The 24,744-nt window shown below is 37.2% G+C and overlaps 2 protein-coding genes across 2 annotated transcripts; both read right to left on the bottom strand.

Annotated features, from left to right (window-relative positions):
- Positions 16,395 to 18,179, bottom strand: LOC109226095 (MADS-box protein defh21-like). Its single transcript, XM_019390898.1, has 2 exons — positions 17,746 to 18,179; positions 16,395 to 16,968 (listed from the first exon to the last, which is right to left on the bottom strand). Exons 1-2 carry the CDS (start codon positions 18,177 to 18,179, stop codon positions 16,395 to 16,397), a joined length of 1,008 nt encoding a protein of 335 aa, XP_019246443.1.
- LOC109225592 (cation/calcium exchanger 4-like) lies at positions 21,229 to 23,857 on the bottom strand. Its single transcript, XM_019390311.1, has one exon. It carries the CDS (start codon positions 23,516 to 23,518, stop codon positions 21,590 to 21,592), a length of 1,929 nt encoding a protein of 642 aa, XP_019245856.1. The 5' UTR covers positions 23,519 to 23,857; the 3' UTR covers positions 21,229 to 21,589.

The following is a 24,744-nucleotide window of genomic DNA, read 5'->3' as shown; positions in this document are numbered from 1 at the left end:
AAAGGATAAAGAGATGCAATCAGAAGAAGTTCAACCAAAAATTGAACTCAAATTTCTCCCTTCTCATTTAAAATATGTTTATATTGAGCAAGAATTATTTCCAGTAATAATTTCATCTTCTTTGACTGCCGAACAAGAAGAAAGACGTATTCAAGTCTTAATAGCACATAAAAGAGCTTTAGGGTGGACTGTAGAGGATATCAAAGGGATTAGTCCAACAATTTTTAGTAAAATATTATTCCAAGTTCGTGATCTTGCTTGCCTCAGTTTTAATTCTCACGGAGGAATTGTTGTAGGCAAGATTACTGACTTTTTAGTAAAACTATTCTCACGAAGCTTTTCCTACCTCTTAGCACAATTCAAGCAAGAAAAATATTTCGGTCTAATCGTAACTAGTTTTAACTCAATTTATCACATAACCTCACGGAGTGCTATTAATTGACTACTTCTTAGTGAGCTAAATATAATAGTATTAGCAATAAGCACTTATTCCTCAGAGAAATACATGTAAAAATTGAGATTTTATTGTAATATATTATAAAGTGAATTCAATGATTCCCAACTCTTTTTAAATTATAAATCTTCCGAAAGTTCCTGGTTTTTGTTTAAGTAACTAACAAGCTTTAAACCTCACTCACTTTTCATCAAATTGATTCTCTTAAATAGTAGTTGAAATATTAAAAGTCTGTAGCATAGATGTTCTAATCTCTGTGGGACGATATCATAAACTACACTAGAATTTGATAAAGCACGAGCAGGAAGATCCTATACACATTGTCCTCGTCAGGTGGCCAACGTTGACGGTTTTCTTGATTTTTGGAATTATACTCGTAAGTACCTAATTTCCTTGCTTGTAGGTATATGATTTTTCTCCTGTGCTCGGTCGTGGGTTTTGACCTCTTGTCCTTTTCTCATGCAGCCAAGGCCTCGCTTCCTCCTTCGGTCAAATATATTTCTGACTGGGTTGGTCGACTCCTCCCTTACATTGTAGGGTTTCGTGAGTGGTCAAGTTTCTTTAAGAAATTTAGGACTGCTCTCCCTTCGGCTGGTAAGTTCCTTTTATCATTGGTGTCTTAGTTCTTTTTCTTTTTGTTTACCATTGCCGACACTTCCCTTTCCCTGTGTTTTTCTTAGCTTCGGCTACGGGATCTTCGAAGAGGTCAATAGCTCACGCACCCTTGTTTCGAAAGAGGAAAGCTACTACGTCCCTAGCTCCCACCCCTTCTTCTATTGCGGCTGATTCTACTCGTGTATCGGTCCCTCCTATTGCTACGTACGAATCTGTTCCTTCTTCGGCCATGGAGACATCGACCGCGAAGTCCTCGGCTTCTCCATTATACCGACTTATAGATGAGGACAACGAGCCTTTTCCTGGTGAGGGTGATTTGATGCCTCGTAAGAGGAGAGCCGTGGACGTCGTGAGAGAGAGGTCGGTGGCCACCGATGTAGGAGATTACGGCTTCGTCCTTCGGGAGACGGCCACAATGCATATTGGGAAGAGACCAAAGGCTAGTCCAGAGTCCATTTGCTTAGAGGATATGGATACACGACCTGTAGAGGATGCGGTCAAATACGTGGTGGGCCGTGACAGGACTATTCTTCCAAGATGCAAAGAGGCCTCATCTTCCAGTCTTACGGTGGACGTGCCTTCTTCGCCTGATGATAGAGGAGGATGTTGGATCCGATTCTGCCATAGACATAAAAGAGCTGAAGATGATCAACGAGGGGCTTACTCAGTTCGAAGTGAGGTTGGAGGGGGGTTCGAGGATTGTTACGATCCCGATGGACCATAATCTTCTCGTGTATACCAAGAAGATTGTCCCTTCCCTTGTCCCTCTTAATTCTGAGGTTGAAGATACGTCCCTCAATATTATGAATGATCGCAACCTATCGAATAGTATTTCCGGCCTCGCCCTTCGGGTAAGTACATTTGTTGTTAGTTGTTTTCCTTGGGTTTTGCTCTTTCATAGTCTGTTAACTTCATTTGTTCGTTTTGTAGACAGTTGTCTTAGAAATTGAGAGTGCCCGTAGGGAGCAGAGATGCAAAGATATCTATGTGAAGTTGAAGGACAAGTACTTTAGAGTCCTTGAGAAGTACTGGGAGCTTCAGCTTCGTGATGGTGGCGATGTGCGCCAATTGAGGGAAGATTTGAAGGCTAGAGACAAGGAATTGGTGCGGATGGTGGGGAAGTGTAACGTCTTGGAGGGGATGCTGAGGAGCAAAGAGGAATAACTAGAGCTTAACAAGGGGGTCGAAGTCCAGTGCATCGATCTCCAAGATCAAGCAGTTGCGTTATACGACCAACTCGAGGAATGTCAACTCAGGGCGGAAGCTCTTAGTGGTGAGGTTGCTAAGAAGCTAGAAGAGCTGGAGAAGGTGGAGTCTGCGCGGTTGGAGGCTTTGAGGAAGGTAGAGTGCCTTGAGGCGGTGATTCAAACTCTCTGTTCTGAGCAGGAAAATAATTTAGTGATGACCAGGCTCAAAGAAGAATGACACGATGAAAGGATTAGGGAGTTGGAAAGAGAGACTTCTGGCCTCCACGATTGAGTTGTTGCTTTGGAGGCATAGAAGTCCCAATTACTGGCACAATTGTCCTCTTCCCATGCTTAAGATTTTCCCAACGTTCCTTGGTATTTATATGAGGAGTGGATTCACGTCGAGGCCCGTTTAGATGTCTTTTGAGATTTGCACGCGGCGGGTTCTGTTTCTGAGGCTGCCCTCGAAGGCGTTCGTATTAACGCTCATGAAGCTCAAGTCGCTTGTGGTTATGATCCCGCTACGCCTGAGGCCGGTGAAGACTAGGGGGCGAGGGTGTAGACCGGCTCGAGGAGAAAAGGCAAGGGTATTGATGGTCAGGGTGGCGACGCTGTTGAGGGCCAAGTTGGAAAGGATGTTGATGTGATTCTTCAAGTTAAAAAAGAACCAACCGACCAGGATCAAGATCTTGAAACGAAAATGTGGTTTGTGGGTCAATTTCAAAAAACAACGAGTCTCAAGTTTTAGGACTCGGAATCTGATGATTCAAAAACGAGGTGAAAGATAACAATATGAACTATAAGAAAGACTATTTATTCGCTCAAAACAAGTAAGTATTGGTGTTGTAAAGGTTCAATGAAAGTTCTGATTCTAGGGTATTAAACGAACGAACTTAGATCAAGAAACGTGTTCTTGAATGATCAAGAACTAAAAAGTTCCTAAAGTCACCACTTGGAATCAATTAACGTGATAAAGATACACCACACGCAATTGAAAATAAGATAAAGACTATCACCACCTTGCTTGGAACTAAAAATAAGGATAAAGAAGACAAAATAGAGAAAAACACTCTATTGCAAATTAGGGTAAAGCTCAAAAAACGTGAATTCCTTCTACAAGGCAAGAGACTTTATATAGGCCTACAGTATCTTCTTTGATGACTACAATTCCTATTCTAATAAGGAAATAAAATAATTAAAGACAAAAGTAAAATCCCTATTCGAGAAGGAAAAGAAACTAGAATCCTACTAAAAGAAAAATCCTTATTCTAAAAGGAATAAAATAAATCACATTTTAAGAAGGAAAGAATCTTGACTTCTTGAAATCAATCTTGAGCTTCTTGGACTTCTTAAAAATAAGTCCATATGATTGGACTTGAGCTCTGAAACATGATCTTTGCCACAGTTAAAAAATTTAACATAGATTCTTCATTTACATCAGATGTTGAAGGCCGTAATGATGGTGACCAGTAGTTTCCTCTTTTGGGTTTTTTTGGTGTATATATTTTTTGCCAGCATCTTCATGAGCTTGTTGTAAACAGTTTAAGTATGTGAAATATCAATGTTGTTCTTTGCATCTTTTTCTCTTCCTCTGGTTTATTTTCCGTACCTTGTGTATATTTTTGCTACTTTGTTGAGATGTGGCCGAGAGTCAATAGGTGTTTGTTCGAGCGAGGTCGAACATTACCTTTCGTTAAATCACTGATTCACTACCGAAGCGAAGAAAAGGCTGGATCAATCAAAGGGGGTACTACGAGCCCGAGGGCCGGTAGGTGTTTGTTTGAGCTTGGTCGAACATAGCCTTTTTGTTAAATCGCGGTCGAGGACCGGTAGGTGTTTGTTTGATCATAATCGAACATACCCTTCCATTAGATTGCGGCAAAGGGCCGGTAGGTGTTTGTTCGAGCTTGGTCGAACGTAACCTTTTGTTATATTACGGTCGAGGACCCTCGTAATAGAACATAACCTTTTGTTAGATTGGGGACGAGGGACGATAGGTATTTATTCGAGCTTGGTCGAACGTAACCTTTATGCGAGAGTGGTGTGTTGATAAGCGTAAGTTTCTTATTCTTTTGACATTGTTGCTTTAATTACATACTTGGAGAAAATTACATATTTTTGGGTGTTGGTTGGCGTTCCAGTCCCATTCCTAGTCCCAGTCTATCTTGTCCCTTCATAGGTCGTCATGGAGAGTATTGAGAGGTCGAGAAATGAAATAGTAACCACGGCCCTACCTTCGCATACTTCGACTCGAAGCGTTCCATTCGCTACCTCGTTAAAAACCTCTTTGAGAAAACCCAAATGGGACAAAACTCAAGTGAGGGGAAAAAGAGTACGACTTAGGGGACGTTTTTTCTCTAAGAAGTTAAAGTATTTGAGGTGGCTGATATTCCAATTGTTTGGTAGTAGCTTTCCTTCCATTGTCTCTAGTTGGAATGAACCCTTGTTTGCTTTGGTTGTGCTTTTATACGGACCATACCAATTTGTTCCGAGCTTGCCTTCCTGGGATCTTTGCTTGCTTGAGTTTTAGCTTTCAGTATGTAGTCCCCGACTTTGAGCGGCCTGACCTTTGCTTTCTTGTTGTAATAGCGTTCTGCTTGTTGTTTTTGGGTGACCATTGTTATGTAGGCCTTATCTCTTTGTTCGTCGAGTTCCTGCCTTCTGCACTAATTGTTACTCGTGCCGCTTTTATTGGAGTACCTTAGGCTGGGTTCTCCGACCTTCACTGGTATTACTGCCTCGGTCTCGTAGACCAAAGATTAGGGTGTCTCTCCCGTGCTCGTCTTCGGAGTTGTTCGGTAGGCCCATAATACTTCTGGTAGTACTTTCGGCCACAATCCATTGGCGTCTTCGAGCTTTTTCTTCATGATGTTTAGTGCTGACTCATTGGAGGACTCTGGTTTCCCTTTCGAGGTGATATGGGGTTGAGAGTATCCTCTTAAAATTCCACTTCTCGAAGAATTTGGCGATTTTCTTTCCTGTGAACTGGGGTCCGTTGTCACACCTGATTTCTTTGGGTAGGGCGAACCAGCATATGATATTTCTCCATATAAAGGTGATTACCTCATGTTCCCGTATTTGGGCAAATTCTCATGCTTCCACCCACTTAGAGAAATAGTCAGTTAAAACCAAAAGGAATTGTACATTACCTCGCCCTGCCGGGAGGGGGCCCACGATGTCCATTCCTTATTTGATGAACGGCCAAGGGGAGGTGACCGAGTGGAGATGTTCGCCTGCTTGGTGAATCATTAGGGTGTACTTTTGGCATTGCTCGTATCTCCTCATGAAGTTCAAGGCATCCATTTTCATGGTGGGCCAGTAATATCCGGCCCGTATGAGGCATCTGACGAGTGCTCGATTGCCAGAGTGAGCCCCGCAATGGCCTTCATGGACTTCTTCGAGGAGGCGAAGAGTTTGGTTCGGGCCCAAGAACTTTGCCAGAGGGCTGCCGTAGATCCTCTTGTACAGGTTGTTGTGGAGGATATTGTATCTGGCAGCTTGCGTTCTCAGTTTCTTGGCCTAATTTTTGTCGCCAAGGAGTGTGTCGTCCTGCAAATATGCGATAATATGATTGCGCCAGTCCCAAGTTAAGTTTATGGCTTCTACCTCGACTTGGTCTAGTGATAAGTTGAGGAGACCATGTTTTTGTCTCCGGTCGTGATGCTTTTGGTAGCTGTGACAAGTTTGGCGAGGCCATCTGCCTCGGCATTCTATACTCGTGGGATTTGATCGAGCTGACATTAGTCGAACTCAAGAAGTGCCTTTCACATTTCGGTTTGGTATTTTTGCAATCTTTATTCCTTTATTTAGAAAGTCCATGTGACTTGGTTGACTAGAAGCTGGGAATCACAGTACAGGTTCAACCGTTTTGCTCCATATTTGAGTGCTAGTTTTAAACCTGCAATTAAGGCCTCCTATTCGGCCTCATTTTTAGTCATATCCGGGCACCTTATGGACTAGAGAATCACTTTGCCTGTTGGGACCTCGAGTACGAGTCCCAGTCCGGACCGTGATGCGATAGATACGCCATGGGTGTATAGAACCCATAGGTCTCGTGTTTGGAAGGAAGCTTGGATGGCTTCCCCTTCGACCGCAGACATTATTTTTGTACTGAAGTCAGCGAGCACTTGTGATATCGTGCTCACTGAGCTCGATAGCCCATTTGGCCAGCCTCCCCAATAGCTCGGGTTTATGCAAAGTGCTCCTCAGGGGAAAAGTCGTAACGACCGAGATGGGGTGGAATTAGAAATCGAGTCTAAGCTTTCATGAAGCTACAACCAAGGCCGGAGCTAATTTTTCGAGGTGTGGGTACCTCGTTTCGGCATCGACGAATGTTTTGCTAATGTAATAGATGGGAGATTTCATACCTTTGTTTTCTCGAATCAAGACAATGCTTACAGCCACTTTAGATACGGCTAGGTAGATGAGGAGTTGCTCCCTGGCTCAGGTTTTAAAAGTAGAGGCGGTAATGATTGGTATGCCTTTAGTTCTTGCAGAGCGTGCACGCACTCGGAAGTCCATTCGAGACCGTTGTCCAATTTTAGTACGCCAAAAAATTTATTGCATCTATCCGACGGTCGTGAGATAAAACTTGATAGGGCGGCTATACGACTAGTCAACCTTTGGACTTGTTTTTTGGTGGTTAAGAGTTCTGGTATCCCCTAGATGGCTTTTATTTTGTTTGGGTTGACCTCGATCCCTCACCGTGATACCAAAAAACCGAAAAAATTTCCTAAGGCTACACCGAATGCGCATTTCTTCGGGTTCAGCTTCATTCCGTACCGTCTAAGTATGTTGAAAGTTTCTTTCAAATTATCGATGTGATCCTCTGCCCTTTGGGACTTAACCAGCATATCGTCTATATATACCTCCATGGTTTTGCCGAGCTGGTCCTTGTACATCTTTGTTACCAATTTTTGGTAAGTGGCCCTTGCGTTCTATAGTCCAAATGGAAAGACCCTATAAAAATATGTTCCTTGGTGGGTCATGAACAAGATCTTTTCCTGATCTTCCTCTTCCATAAGGATCTAGTTATAGCCCGAATAAGCATCTAAGAAATTTTATAGGTCGTGCCCGGCTGTTGCGTCGATGAGTTGGTCGATATGAGGTAACGGTAATGAATCCTTCGAACACGCTTTGTTCAAATGTGTGAAGTCCGCACACATCCTCCATTTCCTATTTTCTTTTTAACCATCGATACATTGGAGATCCACTTGGGCTACTGTCGTTCTCTAATAGCTTTTCCACCTCCACGCGGACCGCATCTTTGATAGCAGGGTTGAATTTACGCCTGACCTGCCTCACTGGGGGTGGAATGGGTCAACGTTTAATTTGTGCATGGCGATTTCCTTTGGGTTGCCCAGAATATCTGCATGGCTAAAAGCAAAGAGATCTGTGTTAGCTCTTAAGAATTGACGGAATTTACCTGGTTCCTGAAGTTTGCAACCGATATAGGCCTTCTTTCTATGGTCGCCGAGGTCTAGTTGAACAGGGTCGAGGTCTTCAATGGTCAATTTTGCAACTTCGACCGTGTCGGGATCCTTGATGACGTCCCCGGTCTCGTCTTGATTCGACCTCGACCCTATTGATTTCTATGATTCTTTTTCTTTGTCTTTTCTCAATTGGGTGGTCGTGTTGTCTAAGGCAATGCGGTAACATTCACGGGATGTATGATGTTCTCCGTGTATACAGAATATCACCCATGGTGTTGGGAATTTAATCAATTGGTACAGACTGGAGGGGACGACTTTCATGGGATGTACCCATGGTCGTCCTACTATGGCGTTGTACGCTGTGGCCTGGTCCATGATATGGAACGTCGTTACTAGAGTTACGCCGCCGGCCAAGCTAGGGAGTGTAATTTCCCCGGATGTCCGTTCAACTACATTATTAAAACCAGTTAGCGTGATGCAGCGCTGCACTATCTTATCTTCGAGTCTTATGGGCGAGTACTCGGGGATGGATAATGCATGCGCCGCTCCCATCATCTATCATAATGCATTTAACATCGGTATCTAAAACGCGTAAAGCAATAACGAGGGCGTCGTTATGAAGAAAAGTCAAAACTTGTCGAAGATGATACATTCTTCGAGTTTGTCGTACCGTTCACGGGTGATAGACCGCTTGAGTTTGTGGGTGGTGGTAAACTTCATGCTATTGATAGAGGCGGCATCGCCGCCGCCGATGGCCATGTTGATGGTACCAGCCGGTGATGATGGTTTCTGCGGTCCTTGGTGTTCGTGTCCTCTGGAGAAATTGGTTCTCCCCCTGTAGCTTAGAAGCTCTTTGATGTGTCAGTTTTGTGCCCTCGTTCCTGGTGGAACTCACAAAGGGCGTCGGATTTCCTGGTGTTCGAGTCTGATCTGATCTTCAGCGGCCAGTTTACTTTCAATTCGAGTTTCTCCTGAGCTTAGACTATCTTTGTAGGTGAGACACAAAAATTGTGAGCAGATAATAAAGGAGGCATACATCTTTTTCTCTGATGAGTCCTTGTTCTTGGCCGGGACGGGCCTTCTTCGTAAAGGGAGGGCACGGCAGCTGTCCTAACATATGGTTGGTGTCGTTCCCTGTTAGGTCGCGAAATTGAATGATCTCTTCTGGTGCCGTCTCTTTATTCTTTTCTGGATTCAGCTTGTACTGAGTTTAGTCAGTGAGTTGGCCCGTTGAGATCGTCCTCGTCTACTCGGACCTCGGCACAGTAAGCATTGTGGATTTCGTCCCAAGTGTTTGGTAGTACTTCATTAATCGTCTCAACAGTTTTCTAGTTGCTCTTGAACGATCTCTATTCAACCTATTCTGAAAGGCTGCGACCGCCATCCCTTCGGATATGTTTGACATAGTCATCTTTACTCGGTTGAACTGGGCGAGAAAGTCCCTTAGCCCATCTCCCAAGGACTGCCTAATATCAAATATGTTGTTTACTCGCACCTCAGATTTCTTGGCTCCGGCATGGGCGGTTACGAACTTATCGGCTATTTCATCGAAAGCTTCTATGATGCGAGCTAGTAGTTGCGAATACCATGTTATTGTCCCTCCCGTAAGGGTTTCGCCAAATCTTTTCAGCAAAATGGAGGACACTTGTTCCTTGGCGAGGTCGTTGCCTTTCACAGCAGTGACGTAGCAAGTCACATGATCTTCAGGTTCGGTCGTTATGTCGTATATCCTGAAGTAGGGAGGCATTTTGAAGGTCTTTGGTATGGCATATGGGGCTGCATTATCGCTGTACGGCTGCTCTATGAACCTACCGGCGTCCCTCTTCGGTAGCAGCTTAAGAGCGCCCAGTATCTTGTCAACTCGCTCTTGGTGCTCTTTTATCTGGTCTCGAAGTGCCTTGTTTTCATTCTCCATTTCATCCATCCTTTTTAGAATGGCAGCGAGGGCGTTGTCACTTGCACTATCAATAACATTGTGAGTTATACCTGTCGCTGGGGGGACGAGTCGGTTGCACTGCTCGTCTGTTTGTTGTATCGTGCAAGACCTTGAGGTTTCTGCAGTCGTGTCTAGAGCGAATTTGTTGAGGACGCTTGTTAGTGTGTTGGTTAGCCATGCTTCGAGGAGTTTTTTTATAGCTGGAGCGTCCCTTCCTCTGTATACGTGGAGGCCCCTTTACCACTGGGTTTTATTATGCTGCAGTGTGGGGGCGGTGACCTCTCTCGCCTAGGGGATGCACTGAGCTCGTTGATGACATTCATGAGGTTGGTTGGGACGTCACTTGTTATTTTCGTCCTTTCTCCTTGGTTACCTGCCATGTAGGATTTTGTATACACAAAGAAAGGAGATCTTGGGTTTTTTGACGTTAGTGACCTGTGTTAGTTGTAGATCTAGAGGAAACAAAAAAAATTTAACTAAGAAATCCACACAGACAGCGCAAAATTGTTTGACCAAAAAATTTGGATCTTGGTTCAAATAATTAAATTTATGTAAATGAGGATTAATTTTAACTAATAATAATATCCCTAGATGGAGCTATGTAAATATTCCAAAAGTCAAAAGTAATAACGTAGCATTAAATAACAATGAATAGCAATGGCATTTAAGTAAATAGGATGAACGAGTCACCCAAGGAAGGATGTTCTTTCTGACAACGATGAATGATAGACAATCCCTTGAATCTTTGAGTTATTCTCGTCGGTGGAAAAGCATAGACAAGAATCTCAGTGAAAAGGTGATGTTTGTTCACTATTAAAGAGATCCGTTCTTTTCTTTAGTCAAAGTGTGTTTGTTTACAAAATGAATATCATTTGTCCCCTATCATAGTATCTTTTTCTATTTATAGGGAACACACTCCTAAAAAACCCTAATAGTACAAGTGCAAAGAATATCCCCTAGAATATTCTCTGTCAAATCATGTCTTGAAACTAGCCGTTATTGCTCCGTCTAAGGCTCTCGACCTCGGCCTCGACCCTTGTTGACTCTTCAGCTTCGTCCTTTGTTGACTCTCTGACCACAGACTTTGCCGCTTCTCGGGCCATTTCGATAAATGACGACTTGGGAACTCTTCCGCTAATACTATCTTGGTTTAAACACTCTAAGGATAGATTTTGACCCATACAGAAGCTCCCTTCGAACGGTAGATTGAAGTAATTATTAATAATGATTTTTGGAGAATTTAGTTGCATGTGAAAATTACTGAACCGATTGAGTAAATTTTTCAGATAATCACTAGGTTATTGAATTTTTGTAATAAAGTACTTGATCTTATTTTTGTAACAAAAAGATTACTTAAGTTAAAACTTGTTTTATACAAAATAATATTAGAGTATCTAGATCATATTAACAGAAAAAGTATTTATCATTATATTTTTACCAAATAAATTAGATGTTTATTATCAATTTCAACAAATATAGTCAAATATATAAGCGGTTACTTTAATCAACTAAGTCGGCTCTAAATCATTACGCATCTTTACACAAACAACCGATCGAATTTACAATTTATTTTTTCAAGATAGTATACATAAATTATACATGATTATACAGTATTTATTGACTATTTTTCATTTAAGAAGTTAGGTGAACAACCATTTAGGTTAATTATTTAAATCATTATTCGTTGGTAGCGAAAACGGATAATTGAACAAAACATAATAATGGGCTCGTTGGCTTTCTATTTGGTTGGAACATCATGTCTCTTCATCAATCAAGTCTTGGCTAAACAGGATAATATATAAAGTAATACGATTTTTTTTTAATTGGCTTTTTCTCGACGATTATTATTCTCAAATTGCACGTTGTGTTCCAATATAAATAAACATGAAAAGAATGCTCATAACTAATCTACTTAACGTTTTCCAAAATTATCAAGACAAGAAGCTAAGATAAGACTTGAGGATTAAAGAATCTTCGATTTCTCAATTTTAACAACAGTAAGTGGATTACATTATGTTATCATTTTTTTTTCTTTTAATTTTTTATACCTTTGGGTCAAACACAATGTGTACACTTTATGTAATTTCATTATTGCTTATGTTTCGACAGAATCAAGTAGCTTGATATCGTATTTGTGTTGAATCTTTTATTTAATATATAAATAATTTAAAATACAGTAAGCTACCTTCTTTGAAATTCAGAATTCGCAAACTCAAAATCCTAATTTCCGCCTCTAAATTAAGGAGAACAAGAAACATTCTCACATTCATACAAAAATGTTTATGGTGGTAGTCTCCTCTAAATTCTAATAAATGGTTTACACTACGATTAATCTAGCAAACTATTCAAAGCCAATTTTCATAATAAGTGTTAGAAAAATAATTTTGATAACTCAAAAAAAAAATATTCAAATTAGTGTCTAGATTCATTCATTTAATGAGTGTTTATTATACTAATTAATCAAATATATTTTAATGTCTATAACTGAAAATTAAAATAATTATGAATTTGACCAAAGTTGGTCTTGTATGACCGTTTACTTAATATTAAATTTGATAACCATTTCCTTTAACTTTTGTAACTAACGCTTCAATTGGCCTTAATGATTTGCCGGTTTGGCATTTGAAGCCTTAAATGGATTCTAATAATTTTTATTACCTATAAGACTATATAAATATGTTTTTTTTGTGTTCATTTTGGAGTAAAGTGAAAAGAGTGGAAGAAAGTAAAACATTCTTCTATTGTGCTGGGTTGTCTTTATTAATCTTTGTTGTTTCTGCTCCTAGTTTATACTAGAAGAGCTTGTTGAATCCTGGGGGATACGCCTAATATTATTTATCACGGTGCGGGCGAAATATCCTTAAGGACACCCCTCAAGCTAAACCTTATTCTTCATAATTAATCCAATATTATTCCAACAATCTTAAGGATATTTCCACATTCTTTTATTATGAAGAATCAAATTTGACGATATACAAGTCGTTGTTCTAATTCTGAAAATGGGATCTGCACTTCACATTTGCACAATGGTATCATGGAGAATATCATTATGTATTCAAATTATATTTTATGAGCTGCAATATGTTAATCAAGTTGTTGTTTCAATTTTGTGCATTATCGCATCATGGAGGATAAGTTGCACTACAAAATTAAGGTACGCCTTTTCTAGTATTTGAATGCGCCTAAGGGATAAGCTTACATAATTGTAGATTTTTAGTTATATAATTCAATCCGGGGTACATAATTATATTTATTTAAGAAACCGCTTTATTCTAAAAGCTCTTAAAAAATATTCTTTCATGCTTTCTATTGGAATCCATATCTCATTGTAATTTCTTCGAGAATTAATGTGTTCAACTTTAGCACAAACTATGTGAATTTGATAGTAGGACTTTTCGATCTGTGGTGAATTATTTTATTCTTGTTAGATTGATTCTTATTGTTAATTAAGAATTACACTTAAAAGTGGTAACCATCTAATAGAAAAAGTGGGTTACTGAATGAATCTCTTCAATAGCAAAATTGACGAAATTTGCTATGCCAAGTTTGATAAATTTTTCAATTGAAGTATTTTCATTTTCTTTGAAATCACATGAATATGATTTTTCCAAACCTCTATCAAGACATATGTGCTTTGGAAAAAATTTCTAGATAGATCTCTATCTTTTGGACAGGTTAGTTCTATTCATGTAATTGGAGATTTAAGTGAATGAGAATTGAAAAAGCACATAAGATTAAATTGTTTGATTTTTCTTGTGATGATGTACCAGATTTAAATATTTATTACTTTTATTACTTAAGATATTGGGACTTTTCAATTAATTGATAAATTGCATGCTTATTGGTTCATATGATAATCTTCGAGGTGACGCTATATTATTAGCTTGTTATTTATAAAGTAGAACTCTTTATGAGTTATGAAAATGTTATCTCCTTAACTTGAAATTTTCGAAAATGTGGGGGACCATGGTGTCCTGAGTTATCTAGCTTGATCTTAAGAAGAGGAAAAGAAACTGGTTATTAAAATTATAACATTGAAGCCTTATAAAAATGAGAATTTTTGTGAAAAAAATTTTTATATTGGAAGATCAAAAGTATGTTGTATTTTTTGGCTCCGAAAAGTTATTTCATTACGGATCTCTTAGTCATTTGGGTGATGAAGAAATCATTGAATTATGATCCGCTTCCTACTGATTTGAGATATTTCTGTAGAAGCTAAAGTTGCTTCTATATTTTAGAAAATTTTATTTTGGTGCTTGACTATGGAAGATACATAAAGTTTCTTGAAAGATGTTTCAAAAGGTATGGGTACAGAAGTCAAGTTTTATTTCATTTGAAATGATTTTATGCCTTATTTGAGAAATACTATGAGTTAGTATTTTGTATGTGAATCTTCCACTGTATTAGAAGGATACAGTGATGATATTGAATCTTTGATTCAAATGAGAAAAAACTAGCTAGTTATTGTGTGATCACCTTTTGGTGGTTGTTAAGCTATTGGAACTGTCTGGCAATGAGGTTGATTAAGCAACCTCTTGTTGAGTTAAACCGACAATAATTATGTCGATGAATTGTGATTGCCAAAGCGCAATATTCCACTAGGAATTAAACCGACAACATTTGTGTCGATGAATTGTGATTGCCAAGGCATAATAGCCATTGTAAGAAAAAAAATCTTTCAATGGGAAGAGTAGATACATTTTCTTGAGATATAATGTGATAAAGCAGCTGCTGAAAGATGGAATTATTTTCATAGATTATGTGAAGTCAGAAGTGAATTTGGCCAATCCTCTGACTAAACCTTTGGGAAGAAAATTAATATATGAAACATCGAGGGGAATGGGACTTTTGCCAATTTGAGTTATATCAACTGTGATGGTAACCCAACCTATGTGATTGGAGATCCCATGAAGTAGGTTCATATGGGTAATAACAAGTCATTAGTTGATCAAATATGCACTATCAAATTAGATTATGTCTCTTCCTATGGTGTGTGCGTGTATATAGTGCAAGACTGCAAGGAATGTGAGGTTGAGTTATTAAACTCTTAATCCAATAATCCATAGCCTTTTGTAGGCGGTGTATGTACTGCAAAATACACTTGATGGATGGACCTATATGAGTGTGGAGTGGGGCCGCTCCTATGAAATTTGTGGCAAAATTTCTAGAGCACTCATGAAAACCAGGCGCGCGCATGGCCTATTAGCGCAAAACCGCGATAAACATCAAAGTGTGTGGGGGTATAATGTGATAGATAAGACACTAAACTTACAAAAGAATTCTTGGTTCATAGAAGTTTTAAACTTCACCAATTGTTCTGTAAGTTTAATCTTATTTTATCTAGGTCTGGTTCATAGTCCAAGAGACACCAGATTCGATGCATTATGCTCATTTGTGAAAACTCAGCGAAACTGTTTATTTTACTCTATTACTTAATATTCTTTTGAATTATGTGGGGGATTGTTAGAAAAATAATTTTGATAACTCAAAAAGAAATATTCAAATTAGTGTCTAGATTCATTCATTTAATGAGTGTTTATTATACTAATTGATCAAATATATTTTAATGTCTATAACTGAAAATTAGAATAATTATGAATTTGACCAAAGTTGGTCTTGTATGACCGTTTACTTAATATTAAATTTGATAACCATTTCCTTTAACTTTTGTAACTAACGCTTCAATTGGCCTTAATGATTTGACGGTTTGGCATTTGAAGCCTTAATGGATTGCTAATAATTTTTATTACCTATAAGACTATATAAATATGTCTTTTTGTGTTCATTTTGGAGTAGAGTGAAAAGAGTGGAAGAAAGTAAAACATTTTTCTATTGTGCTGGGTTGTCTTTATTAATCTTTGTTGTTTCTGCTCCTAGTTTATACTAGAAGAGCTTGTTGAATCCTGGGGGATACGCCTAATATTATTTATCACGGTGTGGGAGAAATATCCTTAAGGACAGTGTCCTTGACACCCCTCAAGCTAAACCTTATTCTTCATAATTAATCCAATATTATTCCAACAATAAGTGCCCGTTTGGCCATAACTCTTTTATTTTACTTTTCTCTAAAAAATTTAATTTTTTTCGGAATCAGTGATTGGCCATGAAATTTTAAATTTCACTTGCACTTGAATTTTGAAAATTTTGTAACTTTGATAAACTATAAAAAACTGTTTTTAAATTTTTTTTACTTCAAATCACTCAAAAAAAAAATCAAAAACAGCTTCAAATTATATTCATGTCCAAACACAACTCTAATTTTCAAATACCCTTTTCACTTGAATTTTTTTCCCCCAATTTTTTCAAAAATTTCATAATTCTTGTGTCCAATAACCCACCAAGATTAGCCCCGAAAGCGTATAAATAACATTTATGAGATGTTTAAAAAAAGAAGTACGTTTATTTAACCACAAAAAAAAAAAAAAAAAAAAAAAGCTTAGGTCACAGAAGTAAGGGAACGTACAAAATATTGTCCTATTTCTTTCATGGCAAAAACAAAAAGTGTAACCAACCATGAAAGCATCCTAGCCTGTCGAAAACTACAATAAAATAACTTACTTTCACATAAGTAATAAAAAAAGCTTCGATTAATTATCCACTCACTCTCTCAAGAAAGTCTATCAGAAACAATCTTTCTACCTGCACAAGGTAGGGCTAACGCTGCGTCATCACTATCCTCCCTAGAATCCACTTGATATGCTGTTGTTGTTGTTGTCGTTGTCGTCTCTTGAGAAAACGGAGGAGGAAACAAAATGACATAGCTTCATTATTTATTTCATATTTGGTAGCTGAAAATCTCCCATTTCATAATACTCTTCCCTCTGAGAAGCATGCATTTGATAAGAAGCTGCAGCATTTGGCAACATAGGATGATACTGATGAAAGTAGTTATTAGGTGTCACCATTGGTACAAAATAACACAATGGTTGAGGTTGTTGATCAACATTACTTAACATCATATTATTATCTCGAGCCAAATCCCTGTGACACACCTGCACCTGTTGATTTTCGATAATATTTCCACTCGCATTTAACATCGCTAAATGTGGCTCATAACCAGTAGCGGTGCAGTGAGGTATTCCAGTTGAGATTCCTGAACTTTGATGATTATCTCGTCGTATCATCTGATGCTGCCCAAATTGCATAATTTCTGTCTCCGGGAAATTTATCGGTGGCACAAATTGTTTCTGCTGCTGCTCAATAATTTCCAATTGTAAACTGCTTTTTCTAGCCAAACATTGCATTACACATTGGGTATTTGGTTGAGTTACTTGCTTTCCAAGAAAACTCATTGCATGCATGTCCTCTAATGATATTGTCTGCGTTCCTTTCAAGAATTCCAACCTGCGGTTACAAAAATAATAGAATGAAATAATTGTAAGACGGCTTTGAAGCGCGAAAAATCACTATCTTTAAATAAATTCCAATCCTATATAGTAATCTTTCAGATTAAAACAAAGTCACTGCATAGTGAAAGTTAATTAATTTCGTTCAAAGGGTGTTGGCTAAAATATAAAACTAAAACATACATTTATATTAAAATCAAGTTTTGAATAAAACTAAAAATACCAAATCTTTTACAATTAAAAAAGACTTCAAAGTCATTTTAAACATAACCACCCCCACCCCCACCCCACCACCCACCCCAAAAAAAAATAGAAGAATTAACCCAAATAGGCGCCCACCCTACCACTTAAACTAAAAATAGACGGTGGAGGTATAATATATGCGTAATCTATGTATTATATGTGCATAACACATGTATAATCTATGTATATGGCTAGAAAAATATATAATTAATATGACCGGCTATTTGTATAAAGAGAGAATTCTTTTATATTTTGTACAAATCACTCTTTCTGTCCTAATTTATATTATATATTTTTTATTTCGAGAGTCAAACGAGTTTTGTATGTCTTAATTTCTTATATGACTATTAAATATTTTGAAATATTATTTATTGTGACTTCTAATGCCTTTTATGTGTAGTTTTCAAACATTTAAATTTTATTTTAAAAAATTCAAAAATTTCATGTTCGATTTATAGTTAATTAAGAAGTTTGACACTTAAAATTCAAACAGCGTTGCATAAATTGGGACTGAGGGAGTATTTAACAATACCTTTGCTTCATAAACTCGATTTTTGCCCCCAATAAAGCAGAAAGTTGTTTGAGTTGATCAGAAGATAAATTATCATAGAGTTGATCCCAAGTTGGATATTTAGCCTCAAAATTCTTTTTGCATAATTTTGAAGACTCGATCTCGACTTTTCTTGTTAAGTCTCTGAAGTAAAAAGATAAATCATGAGTTCTCAGTCTCTGATCATCGTCCGATCGAGCTTTGTACGAGTCGATTAAGCTCTGAACTGTGTCTTTTTCGGGCCAGATTGTCGGTTCCCTATCTTTTGGACCATATATAATCATGCATAGTTTGACTTGACATAATGTTGATAATTCATCGGCTTTTTTCTCCAAACCTTTTTTTCTCTTTTGATACGTCGAATTTCGAGATCTTTCGTTTTTAATAAGTTCCATGCCAATTTTTCTTCGGCCCATCTGTTGAATTCACAACAATTTCAGAAAAAAATTGTGAGTTTGGGTAATAAAAAAGAAAATGGCTAAGTTAAAAGTAGCATTTTGTATAATCAAAGTAAATGGAACGATATATGTTATGTCCTATATGCCGTCAATAATGTAGAGTTTTAAAAAAAAATCCAACTATTACAGATAATTAAATTGGTCTTATATGAAGGTATAAGAATGTTTTCCTTAAGAAAGAAACCTTTGGGCAAGACCAATTAATTACTTAAGTTTTTTTGACTATTTTCACACATATTAAAAAAATCATCTTTTAACATTAATTTTTTTGACCATATTAACCTTACTTTACTCCAAGGGTAAATTTAAAAAAATAGGTTAATTTATTCTTGATATCTAAACAAATTAAATATTGTGGACCACCAGAAAAAGACCAAAAAATCAATTAAAGTGGACCAGAGGAGTACTCATTTACATGCTAGAGGAGAAAAAAGTAAGTAACTTTAACATATGTTTGTCTCTCGAAATTCGAAGTGCATCACATTAATTAGAACAGATGGAGTATCTAAGATTAAAAAAAAAAAGGAATATAATTTAATAAAATAGAGCCTAAGGTTCAAGAGGTAGAAAATCTTTACACAATAGGCAACCAACTGTTATACATAGATTATACATCGGATTTTTCATATGTCGACTATTTTAAGTTTGAGCGCTTGGGCCAGTGACTATTTAAGTTAATTCTTCAAAATTGAAAGCATCTATACATCTTCTTGAAAAAATTTAGTTAATTTTCTTTATGTGATAGAACAATAATAAGAAACTCATTAGTATTTGCAAAAATAAAACACATCAATATCAAGAAAAATTGTATGTAATTGTTCAGTAAAGCCAAGAAATTAACAATTACCTCTTTGTAATCAACTTTAAATCTTCAAAATTAAACCCTTTGTTTCTGAGACACCAATGTGGCTGAGAAGAAAAGTATGCAAAAGTTTAGTAACTCAAATTCCAAAAAGAGAAAAATAAACAAGAAAGAACACCAATAATTATTACAACTGCTTGAATTAATTAAACCCAATTTCAGGAATAATTGCTAAAATAATTGGATAAAACAGAGCTAAAAACAGCAAGAAAGAGAGAAATTGAAGAAGGAATACCAAATTAATCGCTAAGTTAAATCAAAGAAGAAGGCTTTAATCTCCTTTTAAGGTATTTTATATTTACCATTTTTTGTTCTTCGTATGTATTTAGTCCAAATTGTAGGATTAATACGTTTTGAGTAAGAATATTTTTCTTTCCTTTTTGGTTTACTTTGTATATTTTCTTTGTCCTAATTTTGCTTTGTTACCTTTTATTTCATTTTTTAGGTTCTTATATCGATTGTCTTTCCTTTAATAGAAGTTGTACTCAATTTACTTGTCCACTCTCTCCGTTCAAGCCTTTTATTAGTCTTTATTTAATTTATTTAATATTTATGTCAAATCAATAATAACTTTCATAAACTCTTTTATCATTTAATTAAAGGGCAGTCTGGTGTACAAGGCATTCCGTATTCACGTAGGGTCTAGGGAGGGCCGTATCTCAAAAGGCGGGCAGTCCGGTGCACAAGGCATCCCGTATTCACGTAGGGTCCAGGGAGGGCCGCATCTCCGTATTCACGTCCAGGGAGGGCCGCAGCATTAGTAACTTTAATGTTGCTCCAAGATTCCCCTTCTTATGTCATCTAAATATTGTTAATTAATATACATTTTCACCTCAATTATTACTTAACCGTGATAAAATACATTGATTTAGCGTAAATAGAGTGCCCAAGTCCTAACCAAGAGTCACATAATGACTTTTTTTTTGCTTTGTTCTTTTTTGGTGACTTGAGAACTAAACATCATGTGTATCCATAGTTTACCAACGTGTTTAATAAAATATAGCATTAAGTTTTTATATTATCAGGTTACTTAATAGTTATTACAACAATCATATAATAAATGGAGACTAGTTGTAAAATAAGATTAATTTACTCCAATAAATTAAACTGCTTTTGTACCGTAAAAAGAAGTGTTACATTGCTATTATATTTATGTCAAAATCTTTTGAAGAATATTACCAAAAAAATCTTTTTCGGATAAAAGTTAATGAATTGCGACCTATATGGGTCAGCCCAATTTAAGTTTGTACATGGTCATTGGGGGAGAAATTAAAAAATAGCCAGATTTACAAGTGGTCATTCAAAAATAGCCACAATTTCAAAAGTCATCAAAATTTAGCCACTTTTCATGTAAAGATAAATCTGAACAAAAATATTGTTCAAAATACGGAAAATACTCCAGCGTAATATACTGGAACTCCAGTATAATATATTGGAGTTCCAGCAAAGTATACTGGGACTCTAGCATATTATATTGGAGCCAACAAAGTATACCGGTCCAGCATAATATGCTGGAAGTTCATACACAGGTGCACCGAACTCCAGTATATTATGCTGGACCAGTCGCTGTTGCAGCAAAATAATGGCTATTTTTCAATGACTTGGCAAACGCTGGCTATTTTTGAATGACCAGTCTGAAAACTGGCGAGCCCACGGTCATTGGGACTTCAGCATTGATACTGAACATCCTGAAAAAAGAAAGAAGAATTACCCCAAATAGTCATCCACCCAACCGCTTAAATTAGAAATAGTCGATGGATATATAATATGTGTATAACTTATATATTACATGTGTATAATTATGTATAATCAATGTATAATCTATAGTACACCCACTGGGGTGCAGCCATTTCCCTGACCCTGCATGAATACAGAATACTTTGTGCATCGGATTACCCCCAATATATAATTTATATATATGGCTAGAAAAAGCAAACAGTAAATATGGGCGACAATTTGTGCAAAGATACCAAAAAGAAACAGGAAAGTAAAAAGATGGAAGGCCGATTTACATAAATGTCTCTTTTTAGGTTACTGTTTTGATTTTGCCACTATTTTCAGAAGATGTGCAAATATAACCCTCAAGAAATTGGGTTATTTGCTAAACAACTAATATAAAAAGGGACAATTGGTGAAACAAGATTGAACTGCTTTGCTCCTGCAAAATGAAATGTGATAACCAAGTATAGCACTATTTTTCTGGCATTATATACATAAGACATCTTTCAAATTTGTGTTGCAACATTGTACCAAGACAATTTCTACACTGTCAAAAAGACCTTTTATAGGCAATTGCAACATCTCAGACAACTTACACATAGTAGTTCCCATAACTCTGCCCAAAAAAGAATGAGTTACTATGGAACTTTCTACTCAAATATAATTAGCTTACATCATTACATGAACCATCTTGCAGAAACGGCCTCTTGCAAAAATGCAGGGTAAGGCTGCGTACAATAGACCTTTGTGGTCTGGCCCTTCCTCGGATCCCGCGCATAGCGGGCGCTTAGTGCACCGGGCTGCCCCATGAACCATCTCCCATAGCAAGCATAGCTCTACTTGATAGAAAAACTACATAAATAGTCATAAGTCCCAACCCTAACAACTTGCTCGGGCGCATATCGTTTCGTGGTAGCACGATGAGTGCCCAAACTAATGCCAACATTAGAAATCCCATTGTGTAATACAAGCTATCATCTGTTGGAAACATATACGATTGTGGCTTCTTTGACAAAGATCCAAGGAGCATTGAGATGCCTAAACCAATAAGTGTGTTGAACATAGGCCCCGCGTAACAACCCGACATAGCAATCTGCACACCATCTGCACTATTCACTGCTATCGCGACATTTGACATTAAGTCACCCATTGAGTTGCCCCATGCCAATACAGTTAATGCTAGAATCGATGGTTTGATACCAAAGATAACACCAAATGCCACTAGCAACGCCACTAGCTCGTTAGCCACGATGTAAAACCAAATAATACTCATAAAGAAACCTCCGAAAAGCCATGGAAATAAGCATCTCCGAGGCGGATGATCAACATTTGTGTAGATGAATGCAATACCTCCAAGTATACCACCAACTATAGCACCAACAACATATGCAGCGCTAGCAGGGTAGTGCAAATCATCCTGAGTGTTCCAAAGGAACGCTAAAAGCAGGGGCGCCAACGTAGCACTGGAAACAGCATATACTTTTGACCATCTTTCCTCATCGACAATAGGAATTGTTAACCTTCTTGGAAGTGTTAATGGTATTTCTAGCAGTGAAAACAACTTGGAACACGAAAAGGAAGATGACTGATAATTCACATCGTCCTGTTCATTCCAACCCCACAAAACCATTGGACTTTCTCCGCGATTGTCCTTCACAACTTCATCAGAGAAAATTGCCACATTCGAAAGCCACATCCAATGTGGCATCTGACCCTGTAGTTGCACCAATCCATCAACAGATTCCGACTTAAGAAGAGGCGCACTTAAAGAATCGTGCTCTCCATCTACACTACTAGACAACATACTAGCTGTAACCGGCAACAACGGACTAACTGAATCCAACTTCAAACTACTACTACTACTACTACCACCACAACGATTCCTTAACATCTCAGTTACAGCAACAAAAACAGCATACACCAAATAAATAGAGACAAAGGCAACAGCACCTAAAACAGTCACCTTGCCTATAATCAAAAGAGCTAGAAGCGAAACGAGCGCTACAATAAAGAAACACACATCCCTAATAAAACATTTCTTATCAATCCTAATACATTGCTCAGCAACACATAAGGAGACAGTACCAACTACAACACAGGTAACAAAAACAGCTCCACCAAGAACACTATTCAAACCAACATCCCCAGAATCACTGCCCATAAAAGCAGCAATACTCGCAAAAACATCAGGTGCTCCATTCCCTAAAGGGAGAAGAGTAACACCAGCTACAGTTGGTGGCAGTTTTAACAAATTAGACAACTTTTCAAGACAACAACAGAAGTAATCAGCAGCTGTATTTCCCAACAAATAGAACAAACCAATCAACCAAATGGCAAGTGTCACATACCCTAAAAAACTAAAACTTTCACAGTCACAGTAAAAGAACATAAGATAATTAAAGAAACCCCCTGAATTACATTGAGGATTAGCCTTTAAATACTCACATTTAGTACTATAACCCTTATGTTTATACAACCCTGCACAGAATTTGAGATTACTAGTTGACACCCCAACATCTTGAATTTCAACAATTTCTCTTCTAACAGTACTAATTTTGAAGCTCCTTATAAAGGAATAAGATTTCTTAGAAAATGGACTTTGAAGAACATTTTGTCTATGGAAGAAGAAAAGAACCAAAACAGACAAACAAACTCCATTGAAAATTCCACGAAACCTGGACCTTTTCCTACAGTAAAAACGGTTCAAAGCTTCCATTTTTTTTTCCAATTCTTGAAAAAACTTAATTCTACAAGAAAGTGACTGGTGAAGAAAAAACCAAAATTTGGGTCTTTCAAGATTTTGAATTCTATTAACCAAACTTGGAAAATTCAAAGGAAAATTCCAAGAAATTTAGCTGAGACAAAAATTGTCAACTGAGGATGTTATAAAGCAAAAGACAGAGAAATTACTAGCTGGTTTGTTACTTTTATAGGTGAAATTTTGGATATTTTTTTTGGGTAAATTTTGAAGAGAGAAATGGTAAGAAAGGAGGAGGAGATGAAACTGGGGAGTTAAGGTAAAGGCGCAAAATAATAGGGAGAGGGAGCCATGAAAAATGACGCGTAGGACAAAGGAACAGAAGATTTAGCATAGGAGACAAGTGGTCGCTTTCTATGATGAGTCGAATGTTCTTTTCAATAATTTGGGCTTTTTGGGCCCCCACTTACCCAATCATAGAGTCCATAATATTTAAATGATAAAATTCTCTATTATTTTCCTTTATATTGTTAAAATTCTTTGTGTCTTATTTTAATTTTTTTGGTTTTCCCTTTTGTTTTTAATGGTAAACAATTTAAATTTGTTTATACTATTTGACTTAGAGAGTGTTCGAATTGGCTTTTAAGCTGGTCAAATCAGCTTTTAAAATCTTTTTAGTTATTTCAGCGTTTGGCAAATTTAGAAAATGCTTAAAATAAGTTTAAAACTGCTTAAAACAAGCAAAAAACAGTCACCTGGGCAACCTCAACTTATTGTTTTTTGGCTTAAAAGTTATTTTTGCGAAAAAGCTACTTTTTTAAGTCAATCCAAACGGACTCTTAATTTGACTTTTTTAATAGATTTTTAGTCCAATCATAACATTGTTGTTAGCAAATCGGAAGGGGAATATTCAGAAAACTCGATTTCTTGTCTTAAGAACCTGACTCAAAAGAGAGAGAAAAATCGGACTAAGAGAGATTTCGCTTTCGACGATTGAACTTACTTTTATATCCAAATTGGAATGAATTTAAACGTCTTTGGATCCTGTTTAGGGACAACTTTCACTTCACTTTCACTTTCACTTTCACTTTCATATCAGGAACATCGACTTGCACTTATAATATTTAATTTGGTATTTATTCCTATTATTAATGAAATTCCAGTATGAAATGGATAAACTTCCCACGTCTAAATTTTTTGAGAAAAAGAGGCCATATTTACATCCCAACTTTTAATTATAATTT

The sequence above is a fragment of the Nicotiana attenuata genome, chromosome 5, assembly GCF_001879085.1.
Source record: "Nicotiana attenuata strain UT chromosome 5, NIATTr2, whole genome shotgun sequence".
NCBI classification, from domain to species: Eukaryota; Viridiplantae; Streptophyta; class Magnoliopsida; order Solanales; family Solanaceae; genus Nicotiana; species Nicotiana attenuata.
This window is presented reverse-complemented; position numbering and strand designations above follow the sequence as displayed.

What these genes read in the sequence shown, in the direction of transcription:
- LOC109226095 (XM_019390898.1), bottom strand. Translation starts at nt 18,179, where the DNA reads ATGGGCCGAAGAAAAATTGGCATGGAACTTATTAAAAACGAAAGATCT. An exon ending in ATCGAGTTTATGAAGCAAAG is followed by an intron (nt 16,969 to 17,745) that starts GTATTGTTAAAT and finishes TTGTAACCGCAG; the next exon opens with GTTGGAATTCTTGAAAGGAA.
- LOC109225592 (XM_019390311.1), bottom strand. Translation starts at nt 23,518, where the DNA reads ATGGAAGCTTTGAACCGTTTTTACTGTAGGAAAAGGTCCAGGTTTCGT.